This window comes from Onychostoma macrolepis, chromosome 16 (assembly GCF_012432095.1).
Source record: "Onychostoma macrolepis isolate SWU-2019 chromosome 16, ASM1243209v1, whole genome shotgun sequence".
NCBI classification, from domain to species: Eukaryota; Metazoa; Chordata; class Actinopteri; order Cypriniformes; family Cyprinidae; genus Onychostoma; species Onychostoma macrolepis.
The window spans coordinates 9491153-9507280 of NC_081170.1; the positions used below are offsets into that span (position 1 = coordinate 9491153).

The window sequence follows — 16128 nt, forward strand, 5'->3', positions numbered from 1 at the left end:
GACATCAATATGACGTTGGGTTCTGACGTCAATCTGACATTGGGTTTTGACGTCAACCTGATTTTCGTTTTCAACCAAAATGCAACGTCTGTCCAACGTTGGAGATTGACTTCAATCTGACGTTGGGTTCTGACGTCAACCTGATTTTCATTTTCAACCAAAATACAATGTCTCTCCGACGTTGGAGTCCATCGTCAACCTGACGTTATATTGACGTCCGGTGCCTGCTGGGGATCGGACCATTGCCGCCTGCTCCCGCAACATGTGTTTCGCTCCCGTCCACTCCTTTAAACATTCTAATATTGTATATAATTTTGGCGCATCACTCAGTATGCGGTGTATTTTTGAATGAGCGTTTGCGCTGTTTACTTTCACTTTCGATTTCGCAATCACATGCACTCTGTGTAAAGGAAGCACATCTTACAAGATCAGATATTTGTCAGTGAGCTCAGGATCTGTTGAGCAGCAAATACTCAAGCACGGTCTTGTCAATCATCATCTCTCCTTATTTTCGACCTGTGATCAGTCAAATCTGACTCCTGCAGCTCCTGTTGGATGCAAGTCTGCATTTTTTCCACAGAATTGGGCTATTTTTAACCTGTTTCCATGGGCTGATTTTCCCATGGGTTAAAGGTTTGAAATATTGCATAAATTACATTTGACTAAAATGCTTGTATTAAAACATTTCTACCTATGATAAAACTTTCATGGACTTTTACATTAACTGTTCCCTCCTGTTGGAATGACCTGCCCAACTCAATCCAAGCAGCTGAGTCCTTAACATTGTCAAGAAACGGCTGAAAACACATCTCTTTCATCTTCACTTGACCATCTAACTCTAGCACTCTCTATTCTAATGCTAATTCTAATTTTATCTGCTTGTTTCTTTTTAAATGAAAAAAACTTAACATTTGCAGTCTCTATTCTAGTTTTATTCTAACTACTTTTTAGTGACTTTTCTTTATAAAGAAAAAAAAGAGCCTCTAGCACTAGCATTCTCTTTTCTTTCTCTATCCTTTCTACTTATTTTCTTTTTATTTGTTATAATGACCTTCTAACATTAGCATTATCTCTTCTTTTTCTGTTCTATTGCCTTGTTTTATTTTTAATTAAAAGTGACCCTCTAACACTTCCCTATTCTATCTACTTGTTTTCTTTTTATTTATTATAAAAACAAACCCTATCTCTGCCCAAAAACCCTACTATCCTCTAAAATATGGAAAACTAAAATATGGCCACCCTATAAAACAGTCTATTGCTTCATAAACAAGTAGCTGTTAAAATAAACTTCATCTTGTGAAGAGCAAAGAATTAAATTGTATTAATCTAGGATTAAAGCTTAAGGCTCACTTTACAGACTCAACTCACTTTGCTTGGCACATCACAGCATTAAACCTTTTCACAAAACATCTTCCATAATCCACACTCTACTTCTATTGGTAGCTGAAAGCATGATCAAATTGTCCAAAATGTTTAATAGGCAGGATTGCAGAAACGGTGAAGGATTTGTATCACTTTTAAATGTCATTCATTTAAAGTCTTTAGAGCTTTTTGTGGACACTGATTTAGTGTGGGCCTAGACAAGTAAGTTTATAAACTATCCAATACCTTCCTCATGCTCTAACACGCAGTAAAATTCCAAGCTTGGAGGGGTTTTCCATGCTTTAATAATAAATATAATGATATACATCTGATATAAACAAAAATATTGCACATAGCTCAGGCACATAACAAGTGTTCGCTGTACTGTGGAAGTGCTGCCTTTCAGGAAATTGTTAGTTTACAGAGCAACATATAAAGGCTCTAACTCCAGGGAGAGAAATACAGTTTCGCTTAACAAAATGCTGAACACATTTAAGCTTTGGCAGAAGGTTTTTAGTTCTTTTGGAACACACGTGACATTTTAACTACAACAAAAACAACGGTCAACTGACAGTCAGCCCCTAGTGCCACTCTAAATGACTCTTTTATAAAAAGCAGGGAATAGCAGTCAGCAAGGAACAAGACTCGAGCAACATAATCGCCCACCCAGATGATCAGATTATGCAAAAATATTTATATATACACACACACACACACACACACACACAAACATAAGGGCAATAATAATAAAAAAAATTACATGCCCTTAATTTCATCCTTTGTGCCTCAAAAATACACAGTGCAAAGTAGGAATGTTGCAACTACATGGAAAATAAATGTATGCCAAATAATCACAGGTGTACAAAAACAAAATTTCTACTTGATGATGTTTAAGTGCTCTTGCTGTAACTGTGGGTGAGGGCCACTAAGTGTCTGGCCCGTGAGAGACATGGCGGAGCGAGTGCAATCCCATAATGCAACAACCTCGAATTAAAGCTACAATGTTGTACACAGGAGCCCCTCCAACCAAACCATGCTGCGAGTAGAGCCACGCCACGGTGGGCAGAACGGGTGCTGCCACAGCAACCAGATCGACCAAGAAGTTGTTGCTCCAGTGGCTTTTTCCCACCACTGCCATGCTAGAGGTGTTCTTGGGATTCTTCAGGTCGAAATTCAGCTCTTCCATGAACTGGGGACTCATTTTGGGCTTGGAAAAGCCCAGACCAGAATCATTAATGGTGTTTTGGGCAGTGTTGGTGCAAATGAGGCCAACATCTTTGACTTCATCTTGTGCTTCAGGTAACTCCTCCTTCTTTATGGGTTTTTGTGCTTCAGGCAAGTCCTCAATCTTTTTGGGAACTTGTGCTGAAGGTGATTCCTGGGATTGGTGGGGAGAAGAAATAAGGAGACCAGGGAAACCGCCACCTTGGAGCTTTAGCAGCTGGAAAAGGAGGGCTTGGAGATCAGCGGTGTAGATCATCTCATCAGTCTGGACACCTTTATCTTCTGCACCAAAGGGGTCGCTTGAGATATGCTCCTCTGTGCTCTTTTCCAAGACACTCAACTCCAAGGTGGACAGCCCAGGTTGGGGAATGATCTTGGTGCCACCATCCTGGCTGGAATCAACCGCAGTGGACATGAGAACCTTCTCGAGAATTTCAGCTCTATTGGCCATCTCGTCATTGGCCAGCAGCTCACTATCAGCCATCTCCTCCACTGCTTGTTCTTCACCATGTAGCTCCATCTCTAACTTGACTGCAGTGGAACTTTCTGGAGACTCACAGATAAAGTCCAGCGTCGGCTCATCCTGCAAGTTGCAGCCATTCTGCGCCAACTCCATGCTGTGGAGCAAGGACTCCAGCTTTCGGTTTTGGATGTTTATGTCAATGAAATACTTCTGGATGCCCTTGTCCTTCTCCATGAGGCTGTTCTTCATGGTTTCCACCACTTGGCGCAGCTGCTTGATCTCTTTGCGTGCTTCTTTAAGAGCTAGCTGAGCTTCCACACGGTGACATTCCTCCTCTATCCAGTCCTCCCGCATACGCCCCAGTTGGGACTTCAGCTCCTCAACCTCAGCCTCCCTGAAACCCATCAGTGTGGAAAATGTACCATGTGATATCAGTTTTCAAATTGTGTCAGAGCTCTTGAGGGAAATGCAATTAAGTAATGCATTAGTGCAAGTATTTCAAAGCAGACTCTTACCGGTCACAAACTGTGTTCAGTGAATCTCTGAGCTTTGTCTTGAGGTGTCGTATGGCTACCTCTTTCTGCTGTAGAGGGGTAAGGTACTGCTCTGGATTGGGAGGCTTGATACCATGATTGTCTCCGCAGGAATGGTAGCGTACAGGAGTGGTTCTTCTGAAAGTTAAAAGCAAGCTTTTTTAAATGTGATGAAGCATGCTAATATGAAAGCTACAACAAGAGCTGAAGTAATGAACTTTACGGCCTGTTGTGTCTGTAAAAAGTTAATAGCTATGTTTCCATCACCTTGTTTTTATGCGGAATTTGAAGTATTGCACCAGAAATTAGTGATGGAAACACCAAAAAAAAAAAAATTCCTTAATTCGCAAAAAAGTTTACACGCTCGCTTGAGGTGGTTTTTGACTTATGAGAAAAAGGGTTAATGCAAATAATGGGAGATGGAAACACAAAATGTCATGTGACTTTGTGCAATGGGACAGTATATCCGGACTAAACAGCAGACCGATCTGCCTCTCAAATGTTATGATCATTCTGAAACGCCTGAGCAAAGTCTTTCGTCAAAGTATTTCTGTATAATTGCCTGCCAGAACGGTCTTACACAACTGCGTTTCGTCTTGATGTGCAAGTAATTTATTATACAAAATTATTATATTCAGTGGCTTCTCCTACTTTTCTTAGTGATATTTAGTGCCAGTTTATCAGGAAGTGACGATTTTGTTCTCTTTGTCTCCTTGGATGGAAACAGTGCTTATTTGCAAATGTTTTATGCGATATTCCAATTTTGCGCATAAATTAAATTTGCAACTTTGGATGGAAACCCAGCTACTTTTTCCATCAAAATGCAAAAGCTAAAAGCTTTAAATGATATGAAAAATAAAAAAAACCCTCATATTACACTAAGTCACCATAACTGACCTTTATTTGGTCCATTAAATTTGGTTTAGGTCAATGGTTTTCAACATGTGGGACGTGACCCAAATATAGACTGCAGGTCTGTTTTGATTGTGTCATGGTCAGCGAGGTAAAACAAACAAAAAACAAAACAAAAAAACCCCAAAAGCAAATGATTAAAGAACATAATGAAATAAAGAACAAAAAGAAAAAAAAAAAAAAAAAAAGTACAAATATATTAAAGTACATAAAGAATTAAAAATAAAATTATAAAATAAATTTAAAAAAAAAAACCCATCAAAGCAATGGCCCTGTTATCAGGCAGTAAAACTAGAGGCACAATATCCTAGCAACCTGCTATGTTGCTTTGAAGTCAAATTTGCATCTGTGCCAGAGATGGAACAATAGGAGAACAAACAAGGACCCTGGAGAAGCTCAGAAAGGCATTACAGAGCACACACACGTTCTGCGCTTAGATTAAAAAAAAAAATAATAAAATAAAAAAGCAAAATGGAGAGTGTGGGGTAATATATATATATATATATAAAGGACACTACAAATACAATACAATCAACCAAAACAACTAAATGCACTCCTTTTGACCATGTCAACAAGAACACCCACTAGTTTCCTTGCACTCAATCACATAAAAGGCAAAACTAAAAACCCACATCATGCTATTAAGTCAAACGACACAGCCTAAATATCTTCAAACACACTGACTGTGTGCACATGAAATATTAATGCCCCTCACCCTCTCTACAAAAATGTAGCACTGAAAAACACTTTACTCCTATCAGCCAGCCAACGGCTTTGCTGTCTGCGTGGGCAAAATGAGAGCAGACAATTTTGTCAAAATCCCCTCAAAGCCTGGCACAGCCAAACCATGACCAATCTAATCCTTTATTCTGTGAAGAGGTTGAGGACACGATAACACTCTCTATCTGTATTGCGCCTGAGCCCTGCATAGAATATATTGCATCTACCATGTTCTCAACTTCCTTACATCTGTTTGCTTCTGCCTCTTTGTCCATACCTTCTGGCAGAGCTGGAGTTGCTACTGCTGTTGGTAATGGAGGGGGCTTTGGGGGGCATCCTGAATGGGGCATAAAGCTCTGCGTCGCGAGGGGCAGTAGGGCTTCCTGCGGGCTTGAACACTGGCAGGCTTCTGATGTGGGGTCCACGGCTAAGGGAGATAAGACCAAGCAAATAGGACAGGACAGTGTCATGATAGGCAAGACACGCAGGCTATATTTGGAATAACAACCAATCATGCAACTCATTCTTTCAGCATGCATGGAATATCTTGTTAACCTACTACTGTAGATTTACCAAAATGTGCGCTGTGCTTTGAACTTCTATTTTCAGTGTGAGGTTTGTAAATAAATTTAACTGTATGCCATTAATCTCGTAATAAGATCAAGTGACAACAATGTTGCATGCTGTATCGAACTATTTTACACACTATACTAAAAAATTACTTAACATGCAAAGAAACAAAAAAATAAAGCATAAAAACCATACCTGCGAGATGATGAGATCTTCCCTGCAGAGTTGCTGAGCAGAGTTCCATGTGTCTTGTAGCTTCCAGTGCTGCTAGCTGAGCTGAAATCTGCCTCACTGCCTACAGTACATAAAAATTGGGATCAAAAGTCTAAAGCTTCCTCTAAAAAGACTTCAACATCAGCAAAACTTATCCATTCAAGGGTATCTAAAAAGACTGTGGAAGTAGAGACTTCAAACCCGCCAAATGCACAACCAAAGCACGTTTCCAATTAGCATATTTTCCAGTATGCAGATCAAAGAGGCCTGTCAGAGGATATAGGGTTACAGACTTCTGTGATGAACATCGTTTGACTCCAGTATGGAAGAAGTAAGGCTTGGGAAGTCAGGGACTGAATCTTTCAGTGACAGAGGAATCCTTTACATTCGGTTTCTCTCAGCACTTTTATGTAAGCTTGAATATCACCTTACCTGCAGCCATTTCTAGTTAGCTTTGTCATTTAGCATTTAGACCCTGCTGGCAGATGCCATAACTACACTGTTTCTACTTTCACAGCCATTCAAAAGTAGCCATGTTATTATATCTTGCAACATGTTAATTGCTAAATTATCATTATATTTGAAGTCGTAACATTATTTTTATTTTTTTTTATTCAGAGGGCTTTTAAAAACATGATATATTCTTATATTATTTTATTCTTGCTAAACTTAAGACTAAAGAGATATAATACTGATTACCTACTTCCTGGAAGTACCATTGAAGCAAGTGGGAAAGCAAATAGATAACCTTCTGAACTATATTAGACATACTCATATCAAATCAAAACATATTTCAGATAACAGAATATTTTGTGGAAGTAAAAAAAAAAAAAAATCTAGTCTAAAAATAATCTAAATTAAACGCATTAAGCGTTAAATTCAAAATGAGGTGACTGAAAGACAGAGATATGCTAAAGAGGGGTAAGATAATTCAGGACCTTGATTTTACCAAAATAAGTTTTTCCAAAAAAGATACACACCTGAAAAGCATCTCTTTCCTTTTGACAAAACCATGACAAAGTGCGTACTTTTTCAAATGTGCTACTATCTAACTAACTAACCAAACAAATGTGACTAACTCGCTAACAATTACACAACTGTGCAAGTTGCTCAATACAAATCAAGCTCAAATGCTGTGAATTCTCACAGGCAGTGGGAGGGGCCAACTACTTTAAGTTGCACTGATTGGCCATTTACAAGCCAACCAATCACTGGCCTCTATGAGGAAGGGTAATCAAGCACATGGCACCTGTTACTTCCTGGATTGTGTTGTGTTTTTCCGTTTTCAAAAAAGACTTCAGAGAAACCAATTCCAGCAGAATCCCAAGAACATTTAAATGGATTAAACAGGCAGGTGTGACCATGACATAAATTAATTACTCATCATAACCTTGTTTCAAAACAGAAGTTTGGAGAACTGTATGTGTTTCTGTGTGTGAACCTGCACCGCAGTGGACTTGCACACAAGCTGATAAAGATCCCATGTGCAAATTGTCCTTCTGTGCACACTAGTTGTGGATGTTTATGTAACTAACCAAACTTTAGATTACTAAACCATGCGGTTCTTGCTTTTTTGAATGCAGAAAACATGCAGTTCTGTAAACATTGACTATTTGACCTGGGGCCCGTTTCAGAAAGGAGGTTAAGTGAAAAGTCTGAGTATGTTAACCCTGAAATGAAGGAAACTCTGGGTTTTCCGTTTCAAAATGGGAGGTTTGTCAAACCCATTTCTGAAAGAGAGGTAACTTATACTTAGAGTCAGTTACCGTGGTAACTTACTCTGTGAACCTAACCTGGTCAGGAGCAGGTTTTCTTCGGTAAACCTATAGTTTCTTTCGGTCTCCTCCCCCTTTTTATAGTGTTAGCAAAGTTTAAATACCTTATTCATTCATTCACGCTGCAAAATAGCTTTTCTTACTGAGTATTTTTGTCTTATTTCAAGTACAAATATCTAAAAAAAATGAAAAATGAAAAATGGTCTAAAATATTTAGTCTTGTTTCCTGGGGGATTTTCCTTGTGAATTTTACGTAAAACAAGTAAAATCGTTCGCCATAGGGAAGAAAAATAATCTTATTGCAAACTGAAACAAGAATATTTTTAATTTCTTACCACATTGACAGATAATTATGCAAAATAAAAAAAAAAACGCACTTTAAAACATCGGAGATTGTAATTACATTATAAGTCCGCTGCAGATTTTAAGGAAAGTGTTCATCCTTCTCACACTAATGATAATTTTTTTCCTGGGCACAAATCCGTCAAAGAGGAGTTTCACAGGACTGTAGGTCAGTGGTGTAAAAATTGGTTTAAATGAGGCTAATCTGGTAAATGACATTCACTTGATAACATCTTTCTGTGACCTCTGGAAGTAACCCAATAATCAGAATTTCCTTCAAGATTTCCAGTGTGGTTGGATGCATTGATGACAAGCATATCTTCACCATTGCACCTTCTAAAAATGAAACTAATTACTGTATGGAATGGAAGGATGCCAGATGATTAGCTACGAGATGCCTAACCACAGCAACACAAATTATTCACAATTTTTCTGGTCATTTTTATTTCCTACAAATTAAAAAACAAAAGTTTTTCTTTTTACTTTTGGATTTTAGAATTGTAACAGGTTGGATTAGAGATTATTTAATTATTTGAAAAGAGTGTTAGACTATGTGGAAAAAGCTGCAGCGCATTGAAATAGACACTGAATGATATGTCAAATGTTTGTAAAGTCATTTAACCAACACCCATGAACCTTTCATGCTTAAAGCTTTACCTTTATTGAATTGTTTTTTTATACTTCATTTTCAGCTGCTGCCACGTTCTTGTTTCTTTTTTCTGTCTTTTTCCTTTTTTTTTTTGGTCATGGGATACCATTAAAATGAATATTAGTTAAATAATTTACAGTTTTCACCTCTGATATTATAACAGTTATTAAGTTATTGACAGTTATTAAGAATCAAAGTTACGCATTGACTCGGAAGTGCGCGAACGTCTTTTTGGCGGGAGCTGTTGCCATGGTGAATCATAATTTCAGAGCTCCACTGATCATGACTTTCCATAGTCATGGTGCACGCGCTTAACTCAGAGTCAACCTACTCAGAGTTGAATAAACGAACACAATTCAGCCGTTCTGAAACCGAAAACTCACGGTAAGTCAACTCAGAGTTCAAGTTTAAACTCAGAGTTGGTTGAACTTCCTTACTGAAACGGGCCCCTGATGTCATAGTCATAATCAAAAATCATTATCATATAAATATATATTTTTTTCCTTCTCAATTATTCTGACTGATTTATGTGTTTCTGAGCAATATAAAATGATTAATAACTTATTGCTATTATTTAAAAAAAACTTCAGAATCTAAAAGAATAATATAAAAACATAAAAATTGCAATTTAATAAAAAGCAATAATTGCAGAAATAAAATTACCTTTATTCATGATTGGTGAATGTTGTTGCTTCTCTCGCTTGTGCTTCTGTGTGGGTGCGCTCCACTCAGCCACTACATTCATCCGAACTCTCTTCACCTTGACCTTGCGCTCTCCCAGAGCGGGTGAACCCAGTGGGCTGTTGTCAGAGCCTGAGGGGGTCTTGGTTGGCGATGCACATTGACTGCTTGGGCATCCAGTATCATCTGAGAAGGTAGAGCCAAGTGGAAATTACATAACACCCCATTTAAAACTATACTAGTGTGCTTTTCCTTATCAGAGAGGCCATATGAACAAGGCCAACAACACATAAAAGCCATCAGAGAAGTCATGATAACCTCGTGTCCTACCTGAGGACAGGCTGTTGGGACTGATGGTTCTTTTCGAGTGCTGGGAGCTAATGTCAAAATCCTTGCTCTCCTCTTCTGACAATGGCATGTTGGATGCTGATGACTCCTTTGCTTTAGTACGTAAAGGGTGGAGGACAAATCGAGGGATACGGCTGCGCATGCTTCCCTTTTCCTTTACCTGCAGGAAATGGAAAATCGGTAACTGGGAACATGGAATGGTGCTACAACTACCTACAGACAACTTACAGTTGTCAATCTGAGTTTACAATCTGAGGTGAGCTGTTTAGCCTTTTTTAAAGCTGGCATTAAGCTGTATGCTTGGGTCCTTAAAGTAAAATGTTAGTATCCAATATAAGTCTTGCTTACATGCAATTAGTCTTACTGTAAGTAAAAACGTGTTTAGACAGGAATAATTTAAAGATAGTTCAGCACCTCGTATGTCTGAAAAGGTCCCATTCTTCTTAAATAGGGAATACTTCAAATAAAACTGTAAAAAAAAAGAAAACGGGTTGCTTGAACATGAGGATTTGGTATGACAAACAAACCAGAACAAAGAAAGATTATAGTGTAAAAATTAATGAGGACATGACGCAAGATGCCAGGTTGGTTTAACCTAGTTTATGAATGATTCTGTAAATAGACTAGAGTGCCAGGCTACAATATTTATATACTGTACTTAAATGCTAAATATAAGTTTTTGCAAAGAATTGTCATTAAATATTGTTTTCTACCCAGTTGTCTTTTATGGACAATTTAGAAATATAGTGCCTTATCATTTTAATATAAATTAATTCACTAGTACTTGGAATTAAACTGCAGGAACACTCATTCTAAATTAAACTGATCCAATGCTATTATTTAACACGATTCTTCTGATGATCAGTGAATTTACCAGGGGTTATGTAAAAGGCTTTGCACTTGGAGAAGAAAGTAATATGGTCAATTTAATCCTTGTCTAGGTACAGAGATGATAAAACCCCATCCTTCTGAATAGCTTATTTAACTGCTTTGTGTGTTCCAGATCTGCTCATAACTAACAGACCAAAGCTCAACGGCTGAATAATTTAATATCAGGTATTACGCTTGATTGACAATGACGTCATTGGTCCATTTCCTGTTATTAGTGGTATATGCTGTGGTTGCGTGTGCCTTGTTTTTCAGTATCTCTTTGAAGTTGGTTATATAAGGGTTATGGTTGCTTTCAGTGCGGATGACGTAATTGACCCTTTAAGGATGACGCTTGTTGCATAGCTGGGTTCTTGCCTCTTTCCGTTTTGTATCCAGATGCCATATTTCATTACAAAAGAAGTCAAAGGACATCCTTTATGTAGGTCGCCCATTCCTTTCGGATATGGAAAACGTGCTACTTTTTTTTTTCTTCTTTTTTTTATTTTTGAGTGTCTTATGTCACCACATCCTTTTAAATTTATTAAAGTATTATGTTGTTTTATATTTTTGTGCTTTGTTTAAAGAAAAAATAATTGCTTTAATTATTTTGTGAGCTTTAGTGCAATATTGGTGGTAGAATTACACAAAGGGAACTGAAAAATGAAAGGGTACATTAGTATTTAAAAGTCAGTAAGATTTTTTTTTTTTTTTAAAGAAATTAATACTTTTATTCAGCAAAGATTAGTCAAAAATGACAGTAAAGACATTTATAATATTACAAAAGATTTCCCGTTCAAAAATGTTCTTTTGAATTGCTATTTATCAGAATCCTGAAAAATACAATATAAAAATATTATTGAGCACAACCATTTTAGCTGTGATGATAATAAGAAATTTTCTTGAGCAGCAACTCTGCATATTAGAATGATTTCTGAAGGATCATTTGACACTGACGACTGGAGTAATGATGCTGAAAATTCAGCTTTGCCATCAAATAAATAAATTACATTTTAAAATATATTAAAACTGTTTTTACTTTATTTTTGAATAAATAAATGTAGCCCCAGTGAGCATAAGAAACACTTTCAAAAACATTTAAAAATCTTACAGACTCCAAACTTTTGAATGGTACTTTTTTCTACTTAGTCAATAAGCTGTAAAATGATTGACTGTCAAATTGCCACTCATGGGAGCTAGACTGTTTTCTCTCTGAGCCCAAGTCAGCCTTAGCAACAGAACCTAGCAACAAAGACTTGTCAACACAGACGATCATTGCCTTTACAGAAGCCAGATAGTGGTCAGTGAAATTAGTCAGCCATTCAGTCCATGATAGATGCCTTGTATCAGGACGAGAAGCTTAGTGTTTTTACCTCATGTCAGCCTAATAGAAAAGCTGAGACTAGTTTCAGCCTGACACAGTTAGAAGTTACTGATGCAATTTCTCTTAAATCACCTCATTCATCCTATATGCAAATGGAATGGCTGGCTTGAGGTGATAAAGCTGGAGTACAGTCAGAGTTAGAGGTTATATACTTGATGACTCATAACACCTTATGTAACATGCTGCTCATATTTAATTAAGAAGAATGATTTCATGCATAAAACATGACAGTAAAAAATCTCACTCGCAGAATAAAAGGTACAGACAGAGTTGTCACTGGGGCAGTAATTTAAGGTACAAAAGGTACATCTTTGTTATTTACCCTTAAATGGTACATATTAGTACTCTAAAGCTATAATATTGGTATTAAAGACATAATATTATTGTTTTAAAAATGGATATTAGTACCTTAAAGGTACATACCACCCCAGTGAGAGTGTTCATACTTTATGTTCTTAAGCCCTTTTATCAAAATATATTGTAATTTTCCATTATAGTGAACAATTTGAACAACTTTTTAGTATTTTAATTTCTGATGTACAGATATATAACTAAGGCTGTCGTCTTCTAGCTAAATATGTAGTCAGCACAACACATCGAGACACTTTAAATCAGTCGCCTCAGCACCAGTGACTCCTCATTCTGTCATTAGTCCAGTAAAGCAGCGATGACTCAATGCTGCTGGAGATGGAGAATAATGTGTGCTAATGCATTTGCTACTGGCTTTGAGTGCTTTCTAGTTTCAGTGTTGTTATTTGAGCTTGACTACAGGAGAAGATGGTTAAATACAGGCCGACATTGTACATTAATCAGTGTGCACGATTACTAATGTTTGCAATTCCTTTTCTCTAGTTGCTTGTAACAGTCTATAGTGTGAAGCATTCCATACATTTTTAACTGACTATAGGGTTTTTATTATTTTATTAGTTTTATTTTTAGTATTAGTTTTTGTTATTATATGTTTTTTTCTAAATTTCCATTTCCAGTGAGAATTCAGTGCACTTTCTCTAAGAAGACATGAGATGACATGTTGCCCCACAACATTTTTTTTGTCTTGTTTAACTTTCTGTTTCATCTAAGAGTTAAAATGTGCCACTTTTTCAATTTAAAACCACTTTTTTCAGTAGTTAGGGGAATCTCATAAAATGTATGGGTCACATTTTACTCCCGGTTTAAAGTGCTGCTTGAAAGTTTGTGAACCCTTTAGAATTTTCTATATTTCTGCATAAATATGACCCAAAACATCATCAGATTTTCATATAAGTCCTGAAAGTAGACAAAGAGAACCGAATCAAACAAGCGAGAGAAAAATAGTTTCTTTGTCATTTATTTATTGAGAAAAATGTGTTACATATCTGTGCGTTGCGTATGTGAATCTTTGCTTTCAGTATCTGGTGTGTCCCGCTTTTGCTGCAGTAATTGAAGGTAAAGTTTCTTGTAAATGCTGATCAGTCCTGCACAATAACATGTAGGAGTTTTAGCCCATTCCTTACTGCAGAAGCACTTAAACTCTGTGATGTTGGCGGGTTTCCTCCAATGAACTGCTTGCTTAGGTCCTTCCACAACATTTTATTTGTATTAAGGTTTGGACTTTGATTCAGCCATTCCAAAACATTAACTTTGTTCTTCTTGAACCATTCTTTGGTAGAATGACTTGTGTGCTTGGGGTTGTTGTATCGCTGCATGACCCACGTTCTTTTGAGATTCTGTTCTTAAACAGATGTTCTGACGTTTTCCTTTCGAATTTGCTGGTAAAATATTCAGAATTCATTGTTCCATCAATGATGGCAGGCTGTTTCACAGATGGGATAAGATTCTTAAGCTGGAATGCAGTGTGTTCTTTTCTCCGAACATAATAGCTACTCATTTAAACCAATAAGTTCTATTTTGGTTTCATCCATCCATTAAACCTTTCTCCAATAGTCCTCTGGCTTGTCCACATGATCTTTAGCAAGCAATTTTCTTTTTGGAAAACAGTGGCCTTCTTCTTGCAACTCTGCCATGCACACCATGGTTGCTCAGTGTTCTCCTGATGGTGGGCTCATGAACATTAACATTAGCCAAAGTGAGAAAGGTTTTTAGTTGCTTAGAAGTTACCCTGGGAACTTTTGCAACCTCGCAGACTATTACACGTTCTGCTTTGGAGTGATTTTTTTTTTTGGTCGACCACTTCTCAGGAAGGTAACGGTGGTCATGGCCTGATGAGCAACATCAACTCTTTTTCCGAGGTCCTCAGTAATCTCCTTTGTTCGTGACATGATTCACTTCCACAAACATGATCCGACTTTGATAGATCCCTGTTCTTTGAATAAAACAGGTCACGTACTGACATTTGATAGTCATTGCACTGACTGAAAACACCTCTGCACAGATGGACTCTAATTTCACCTTTAAATGAACTGCTAATCCAAAAGATTCACATGCTTTTGCAACGCACAGATATGTAACACTGGATAATTTTTCTCAATAAATGAATGACAAAGAAAATATTTTTCTCTCACTTGTTTGATTCGGTTCTCTTTGTCTACTTTCAGGACTTGTCTGAATGTTTTGGGTCATATTTATGCAGAAATATAGAAAATTCTAAAGGGTTCACAAACTTTCAAGCAGCACTATATATATATATATATATGTGCAGTACACTGTAAAAAAAAAAAAAATAAGATTTCAGCAGATTTTTGAGTTTGCTCAACTTATTTTTGTGAAAGATTCTCAAATTTTTGTTGTATAAACTTAAAACGACAAGTTGAGAGAACTCAAAAATCTGCTGAAGCTGGTTGCCTTAATTTGAAGTTGGCTCAACTTTTCTTTTTTTTTTTTTTTTTTTTTTTACAGTGTAGTCAACATTTGAAGTGGATAAAAACCTTTCATCAAATTTGTCCTAAAACATAAACAATATCCATTCTTGTCTTAGGACAACTTTGACATTTTATAATCCACTTCAAATGTTGTCTACTGTAATATATAAAATAAAATCATTTTATGACTCAGATTTATATATTTAATTATTCATTACAATATTTAATACTTTTTTTTGCCTTTTACAATTTGTCATTTTAATGTAATTAAAATGTTTTAGTAATTCTTACTAAATTCTTGATACTATAATACAGTAATTTCTTTACTGTATAACAGTATGGAATACATGTTTATGACTTAAATCAATTTTAATTACAGACAGTGCAATGTATACTTTAAATATAATAATTCAAAAATGGCTATTTCTATATAATTAAATAAACAAAACTTTTAAAACACATTTAGTGTTTTATAGCGTTCTGTGAATATTCTGTCAAAACTAGACTCATAAAACAACAACTTCCCAACAAAGGGCAATATTAATATTTCAGCTCGTAAAAAAATTACCTTAATTAAAACAAAGTTGATTGACAGTACCTGACTGACAGACGTTTAGCTGCAGACAAGTATCTCTGAATTGTCAAATGACGCTTCTGCCCCACCTAAACAACGACTAAAAAAAAAAAACGAAAGAAAAAATACATTTCATTTTTTAATTTGTTTCTTAAAATTAAACATTAGTCTTACACAATGCGTGAACAGCAATGCGTAATTCAAGTTTAGAGCGAACATGTTGAATAGGGGCTATACAAAGAACGTCGTAGGCTATTCTTTTTAAAAACTAGCCTATGTCTACTAATATTAGAATGTATACCATTATTTCCGTTAATATATGCGTGTTATTAAAACCCGCTATGGTAAACAACAGTGTGACGCAGTAAGTAAATACACTTGCCTCTTGTTGGGATCCTGAGTGAAGGATGCGCTGCTCCGTTTCTCTTCAAAACAACACACTGCGCGCTCTCTCGGTCCTCAGCCCTTGTTTTGATCTGATGTGATGGACTCCCAGCCTCAGTCTGCGAGAGAAGCCAGATTATTCCGCACAGCGCATCTCAATGCATCAGTGAATGTGCTCAAGCAGAAGCTGAGGACGACGTAAATCTGACTAATGTTCCAAGTGTGTTATGTAACGAGCAGCAAGAATTAACCCTTACATGGTCGAATGAGGTTTAACAGGTCAGATTTATTGACTTGGTTTACTGATGACAGCCATACTAGTCATACCT

General features: G+C 36.7%; 1 protein-coding gene and 1 long non-coding RNA gene across 9 annotated transcripts; one reads left to right on the top strand and one right to left on the bottom strand.

Annotated features, from left to right (window-relative positions):
• Nucleotides 1–1652: 1652 nt before the first annotated feature.
• sybu (syntabulin (syntaxin-interacting)) lies at nucleotides 1653–16015 on the bottom strand. Of its 8 annotated transcripts, none has more exons than XM_058747622.1 (9): nucleotides 15798–16015; nucleotides 15440–15515; nucleotides 10207–10261; nucleotides 9775–9952; nucleotides 9427–9630; nucleotides 5980–6079; nucleotides 5492–5641; nucleotides 3565–3717; nucleotides 1653–3443 (listed from the first exon to the last, which is right to left on the bottom strand). In XM_058747622.1, exons 3-9 carry the CDS (start codon nucleotides 10228–10230, stop codon nucleotides 2288–2290), a joined length of 1965 nt encoding a protein of 654 aa, XP_058603605.1. In that variant the 5' UTR covers nucleotides 10231–10261; nucleotides 15440–15515; nucleotides 15798–16015; the 3' UTR covers nucleotides 1653–2287. The 8 variants fall into 8 exon arrangements, with proteins under 8 accessions (XP_058603605.1, XP_058603602.1, XP_058603604.1 ...); XM_058747619.1 differs by having other exon boundaries at nucleotides 3565–3720; nucleotides 15798–16012; XM_058747621.1 differs by lacking the exon at nucleotides 15440–15515 and having other exon boundaries at nucleotides 3565–3720; nucleotides 15798–16012.
• Nucleotides 7230–9839, top strand: LOC131522254 (uncharacterized). The gene is made up of 3 exons (XR_009266485.1): nucleotides 7230–7351; nucleotides 9496–9638; nucleotides 9705–9839. It is a non-coding gene; the product is annotated as an uncharacterized LOC131522254 (long non-coding RNA).
• Nucleotides 16016–16128: the final 113 nt, after the last annotated feature.

What these genes read in the sequence shown, in the direction of transcription:
- sybu (XM_058747621.1), bottom strand. Translation starts at nt 10,230, where the DNA reads ATGGGACCTTTTCAGACATACGAG. An exon ending in TCCCAACAGCCTGTCCTCAG is followed by an intron (nt 9,631 to 9,774) that starts GTAGGACACGAG and finishes CTACCTTCTCAG; the next exon opens with ATGATACTGGATGCCCAAGC. An exon ending in CTGAACACAGTTTGTGACCG is followed by an intron (nt 3,444 to 3,564) that starts GTAAGAGTCTGC and finishes GATGGGTTTCAG; the next exon opens with GGAGGCTGAGGTTGAGGAGC.